Below are 7,106 nucleotides of genomic sequence, written 5' to 3'. Positions count from 1 at the left end.
GAGATGGCTGTTGGGACCAGTTGCGAACGGATGCAAAATTGGGGGGAAAATTCCAAAACGGGCCGATCCGGCAAAAGGCTACTAATTCTTATCACAAATTTATTACACGTCTAGTCTTATTGGTGGTACAATTTCAACTGAGCAATAAAAAAGGCGAGTGCTTTTTACAGAGACGATCGAACGATCGCTCTCGTTGATCGGCACCAGATCGAACGATCGCTCTCGTTGATCGGCATCAGCCGTTTTGATCAATTAGTTTTACACCGCAGTGTTACATAATATTGAGCTACAACATCGCCGCCACCTTTGAGAAATGTAATTTTCAAAACTAATCTATTAACAATTAACCAAATACATTAAACTAATTTTACTGTTCTAAACTTTTCTTACACAAAATATCTTCGCCCTCCATTGGCAGCAAACATATTCTCGTCACCGGTCGAGTTATGGTACCCCGGTTGGTACGCAGTGTGACTACACGTACTAAATCGTCCTTACCGGGATGTACAGCGACTATGCGTGCAAGCGGCCACTTCACTGGAATCTGTAGCTCGTCAGTTATCACTACCAACCTGCCTGGTTGAATGCATCTGTTGGGATGACAGGTTTTGGTATCACGCTGCAACTCCTGCAGATATTCGGTCCGCCAATGGTGCCAAAACTGTTGGTAAACCTTTTGCATGCGCTGATAATGGTCGAGACGGCTTGTTGGTGTATGGTGCAAATCTTTTTCAGGGAGTAAATGCATGGTACTTCCGATGAGGAAGTGTGCCGGGGTAAGCGCAGAAATGTCGTTGGGATCTTCACTAAGCGGAACGATGGGTCGCGAGTTCATACTCGCCTCTATTTGCGCCAGTATAGTAGCCAGGTCCTCAAATGACAATTTTGAATTCCCAAGTTGTCGATAGAGCTGTCGTTTAGCCACCTTCACCGCCGCCTCCCACAAACCTCCGAAGTGTGGGGCCTTCGGCGGACTAAAGTGCCATGAGATGCGTTCACAGTCTCGATCTGTCATAATTTGCTGTCGCTGTGATTCATTCTGAAGCATCCTGTAAACTTCCTCCAATTCGTTGGCGGCTCCTTCGAAATTTTTGCCATTATCCGTGTACAGATCTGTTGGCAGTCCGCGACGGGCAATAAAGCGGCGCAACGCAGACAAGAACGCATTCGTTGACAAATCGCTCGCCAACTCGATATGCACCGCCTTGGTGCAAAAGCACACAAAGATACAAATGTACGCCTTTGTAGCCGCAGCTCTCTTGTGCACTGGTTTTAAATATAATGGTCCGGCGTAGTCGATCCCAGATACCGAAAACGGGCGACTGGGCGTAATTCGATGCAATGGAAGTTGTCCTATCTGTTGGGTTGCGGATTGTGGTTCGGCTCGAGCGCATTGATAGCAGCTGCGGATGACACTGCGAACAAGCCTTCTGCCGTGCAAAGGCCAATATTTTTCACGCATAGCAGCGAGGGTAAGGCGGCCGCCACCGTGAATAAGTGAAAGATGATAGGACTTGGCAATGAGGTGTGAAAGAGGATGATTACTAGGCAGGAGCGCAGGATGCTTCGATAAAAATGGCTGGTCTGAGAGTCTAAGTCTCCCCCCTACTCTAATGATTCCCTCAGGGTCCAAAAATGGAGTAAGCAGTCGAATTGGCGACTGTTTTGACACTATTTTATTAGTTCGTAGATCTTTAACCTCTGGCTGGAATACGTCCGCCTGCGCTAGTTGAATTAGCTTTCGTTCGGCAGATAATATGTGCTCAACTCTTAGCACAGCGCTTTGGGGAGTGCAATGAACCGTCGATGGCTGCGTCCGCGTCTTGCACCGAATGTTAGCTATAAACCGCAGAACGCAAGCGAAAGTACGAAGCAGGCGGTTGAACGATGAAAATCGAGTGAAAATAGGATTGATTTGGGATGGTTTAGTTCTGACAACGGCAACGAACGTTTTGCGCCTCTCTTTTCCTTCTACGGGATAGTCACAAAGCCTTGTGTTAGGCCATTCATTTTCAGGGCATGATAGCCATTTGGGACCGTTCTTCCAGGAATTACTCTTCAAGAAACCGTCAACATGCATGCCACGAGACAAAAGGTCTGCGGGATTCTCAGTACCAGCGACATGATTCCAAAAGGCTCGATGGGTCAAATCTTGGATCTCAGATACTCGATTGGCCACGTAATTCTTCCAAGTGTTGGGCGGTGAACGTAGCCATTGTAATGTGACGGTGGAATCAGACCAAAAATATGATTTTGTAGTAGTTATCTGGAGCGCTCCAACAACTCTGGCGTAAAGTCTTGCCGCCACTTGAGCCGCACAGAGCTCCAATCGGGGTAGAGTAACTCTTTTGAGTGGTGCAACGCGGGTTTTGGATGCTAGGAGTTGAACGCTTATTTGACCCACAGCATTAATGCACCTAACATACATGCATGCTCCATATGCGGATTCAGACGCGTCTGAGTATGTGTGAAGCTGGATAGAAGCATTTGGTATGAGAGCGTAACGACCGACACGGAAATTCGCAATCTTTGGCAGTTGAGCAGTGAAATCATTCCAATGAGCAGCAATTTCTGCTGGAACTTCGTAATCCCATGCACACGGAAGAAGCCATAGTCGCTGCATTAACATTATTCCTTTGATGGTAATTGGTGAAATCAACCCCAAAGGATCAAATAACTGAGAGATCTCTGAGAGTATAGAACGCTTCGTAGCTGGACCATTTCGTCGTCGAATCTCAGAATCAAAGCGAAACTGATCGGATTCGGGTTCCCACGAGATACCAAGTGCCTTGACCGTTTCGTTGGTATCAAATTTTATCGATGACTGGGTGCCTATTTCTTCTGATGACAAACCTTGGAGAACCGACAATTGATTGGAGGTCCACTTCCGTAGCGGAAAGCCACCCTTGGCTAACAGCTCACTCAATTTCGTCCTTAATTGGATAGCTTCAGCGACTGATTCGGCACCGCCAATGAAATCGTCCACGTAGAAGCTCTTTTGAAGAGCTGCCTTTCCAAGCGGGTATGCGTTGCCTTCATCGGCAGCCAATTGCTTGAGGGTGCGCGTAGCAAGAAACGAGGATGGAGTTAAGCCGTACGTGACCGTCATCAACTCGTACGTTTCGACAGGTTCCATAGAATTAAATCGCCATAAAATTCTCTGGTATGGTGTGTCATCCGGATGAAGTAGTATTTGTCGATACATTTTGGCGATATCACCCACCAATGCCACTGGAAATGTTCGAAACCGAAGGATTATTGATAGGAGGTCATCCTGCACCACAGGACCTACTAACAGTGCTTCATTAAGAGACGAGCCTGTGGAGGTCTTGGCCGACGCGTCGAAAACCACGCGTACTTTGGTCGTTGTGCTGGTTTCTTTGACGACCGGATGATGTGGGAGGTAACATGCTTTAGGCGGCTGCCTGTCGTCCCCTCGAACAAGCCGCATGTGTTCGAGGGAGAGGTATTCTGCCATAAACGTATGGTACTCTTCCTTTAGCTCGGGGTTAAGTTCTAATCTCCTTTTCCAAAAGATTGAATCGTTGACGTGCCATGGATTTTGAGTCTCCGACCAATTCATCGAATTTAGAGCGACGGGGCTGACGTACTATATAGCGTCCATTGGGTGTTCTTTCTGTAGTAGATGAAAATAGTTCTTCACACTGCTTTTCTTCTAATGAATAATCGGACCGCATTTGCAATTCCTCAATCTTCCAGAATCGTTCAATACTTTCTTCTAGGGTGAATAAAGATACTGCCACAATGCTGCACGGCGAATTCTGCTCTGAAAAATTGATTTTGTTGATTGAGCCAGTCACAATCCAACCAAACACGCTGTCAATCAACATGGGAAGAGGTTTCGGTAGCTGAATTCGGTTTGCCGTTTAAAAAAATGAAAAGAAATGCTCGATTCCAAGAATCATATCGATGGGGGCCCGTTTGTGAAACTGTGGATCTGCTAAGAACAGATTTGAAGGAATTTGCCACTGATCGACCATAACGTTGTGCAACGGCAGTTCAGGCGTAATTTTCTGTAGAATAAGAAACTCAGCAGTCATTGCGAAGCCTTCCTTTCGCGATCCAACCTTCACTTGTATTGACTCCCGTGCACGTTGACTTTGGTTACCAACCCCTTGGACAAGGATGTTTGTTTTGTTCCGCTTCAACCGAAGAAGTTGGGCCATCCGTTCGGTGATTAGGTTCGGTTGAGAAGCACAGTCAAGTAAAGCCCGCGCCAAATGCTCTCTGCCATATCGATCAACTACTACAGCCGTCAACATAAACACATTTTTTTCCGTCTCATTTGGTGGCGGGGTACTACCAGGCTCCGATGTGGAACACGATGCTGCAGAAAGAACCGATGTGGAAGGATCTTGCGATGTAGCCGAACTCAGACTAATAGACGCACGATCAGGTTTTTTAGAGCACTCTGGTAGCCGCTCTGGACGGGTATGATCAACATTATTATCGAAACCAGCATGGAGTAGGGAATGGTGACGTCTTCGGCAAAACCTGCATGTATATTTCGATGCACAGTTTCTAGAGAAGTGGTCGCTTCGGAAACAATTGAGGCATAATCGCATAGCATTGACAAGACTCAGGCGGTCAGCTGCATTCATTCGTTCGAATTTGGCACACTTTATCAAAGGATGGCGCTGCTCACAAGCATAACATTTGTTGGTTGAATTTTCTATCGCGGTTTTGTTCACTGGTTTTGATTGGGAAATATTGCGACTTGCCGAAACATGAGAAAAAGTAGCAATTTGCGGTACAGCTTGTTCGTGGTTTACAGAAATGGATTCGAGAACACGAATACGACGGTGTAGGAATTCAATGAGCGCTGAATATGATGGATTCTCAATCGTTGAAGCATGAACCTCCCATTCCTTGAGAGATTCATCTGGAAGGCGGACACAAAGCAGATGTTCAAGTACTCCATGCATCTACTGGCTCCCCAAGTTGCCGTAGTATTTTAGTGTGGCGTTCGAATTCGTCGACAATCCCGTGCAACGTTGAAGCGGTTTCCTTTCGCACTCGTTGAATCTCCATCATAGCATGCAGATGACGCTTCTTTAATAAATACTCGTTAGCATACCTGCTAACTAAAGCTTGCCAAGCCAGCGGATAACTTGCGGCGCAAATAGCAAACGACTCAATGACCTGAGCTGCTTCTCCCGTTACTGCGTATTTAAGGTAGTGGAACTTTTGGATTGCCGGTACGTCTTGGTTAGCATGTATTAACGCATGAAATGTGTCGTGAAAAACTAGCCACTCTTTGTAATCACCGTCAAATTCCGGTAATGTGATTGTCGGAAGCTTGAGACCCTTGAGACTAGAGGAAACCATAGGGGGAGAAGGCTGGGAAGCGGACGTATCAGGAATATCTGATGGCAGTTTGGAAATTAGACCAGCCTTTATTCTAAAGTATTGGCCTTCGAATTTTGCACGGATTTCATTATTTTGTGACATACCCTCGCTGTTCTCTTCCGTTGCCTCTGATGCTGCTTGTAGTTCGTCCAGCTCACGCCAAATTGTGTCCAAGTTCTCCAATCGTAGCGGAACCTCGAGTTGATCCCTTTCATCTTGATAAGTAGTTAGGAATTGGCCAGCGCGCTCAAGTGATGATAGTAACGCCGTTCGTCGAAGCTCCAAATGACGCGTGTCAGCCTCGTTTTCCATGTTGATGTAGGTTGATGTTCTGGGAAAAATTAAGACCAGTAGCACTGGGGGATGTGTACAGGGCACTTGGACAGGTACGTACCTTCGCCAAGGCTTAATATGCCTTGAATATTTTTATTCGGCAAATGTGTGACCGCACACCAGGTATACAATCAATAGATTGGGTGAAGTGAGATGATATCGGATCGTAGCCTAATGGGAAAGCAAATCCTTGCCGATGAATGCCAGGAATAATCGGACAATGTTCCACTAATTGTTTGAATGGTTTCAATTCCGCTCCAACATACGATTGTCGGAGATAAGGAGGCTGCCAGTAAACGATTCGAAGCCAGATCGTTTTATCCTTACTGCAACCGAAGCCGGCTCGGACCACACCGGCAGGAAAATGGGACCAGAACTCGCAGCATAGAAAACGAAAATACCAATCTAGAGCGCACCTGCGTACTTAAATCTTGTTTTGGACAGATAATTACCTTCTGTCGAGAAATTTTAGGCCTTGTATTACAAATAAATTGCACCAACAGTTAAATTGTTCACATGTGCTCGGCAATCGAAGCGATGGCGCACAATAGCGTCCAATTGTTCCTCAGGAGAATGGCGCTGGCAATCTTGGAGAAAACTTGGCAAGCGTAATAACCCAGCGTTGGCTTGCAAATCGCAATCCTGGTCACGGCACCAGTTTGTTGGGACCAGTTGCGAACGGATGCAAAATTGGGGGAAAAATTCCAAAACGGGCCGATCCGGCAAAAGGCTACTAATTCTTATCACAAATTTATTTCACGTCTAGTCTTATCGGTGGTACAATTTCAACTGAGCAATAAAAAAGGCGAGTGCTTTTTACAGAGACGATCGAACGATCGCTCTCGTTGATCGGCATCAGCCGTTTTGATCGATTAGTTTTACACCGCAGTGTTACATAATATTGAGCTACAACAATGGCTTAACCGATTTTCATAAAATCAGTGTCAAACGGAAGGTCTTGTTGCCCCATAAGACCCAATTGATTTGTTTTGCAATCGGACTATTACTTTGACTGTTATGTTTAAAAATGCGAAATCCAGCTTTGAAAAGGAACATATTCCGAAGACTACTTGGACTCACTCACTTTTCTCAGAGATGGCCGAACCGATTTCCACAAAATTAATGTCAATTGATGAGTCTAGCTGCCTCATAACATCCTATTGAATTTTACTGTAATCGAAATGTAACTTCGTCTGTAATGTACCGAAATGTGAAAATGACGAAACTTCATTATCTCAGAAACTACACAATCAACATTATTATCAGACGAGCGGACTAGTTAAGCGTTAACTGATGAATTATGATTGAACACGTGGTTTCAAAGTTTGGCTGCCCTATACGTTCCCATTTCATTTGATTATAATCGAACTTAAGTAATCGTTATTAAATTGTTAATAAAACAA

At 45.4% G+C, this 7,106-nt stretch overlaps 1 protein-coding gene across 1 annotated transcript; it reads right to left on the bottom strand.

Moving 5' to 3' along the window:
* Positions 1-367: 367 nt before the first annotated feature.
* On the bottom strand, positions 368-3,583 carry LOC129717375 (uncharacterized). Its single transcript, XM_055667252.1, has one exon. The coding sequence runs from the start codon at positions 3,581-3,583 to the stop codon at positions 368-370; it is 3,216 nt and encodes a 1,071-aa protein (XP_055523227.1).
* Between the last annotated feature and the right edge of the window lie 3,523 nt (positions 3,584-7,106).

Source organism: Wyeomyia smithii, chromosome 1 (assembly GCF_029784165.1).
Source record: "Wyeomyia smithii strain HCP4-BCI-WySm-NY-G18 chromosome 1, ASM2978416v1, whole genome shotgun sequence".
In the NCBI taxonomy this organism is placed as follows: domain Eukaryota; kingdom Metazoa; phylum Arthropoda; class Insecta; order Diptera; family Culicidae; genus Wyeomyia; species Wyeomyia smithii.
Note: the sequence above shows the minus strand (reverse complement) of the source record. Positions and strands in the feature narration are given on the sequence as shown.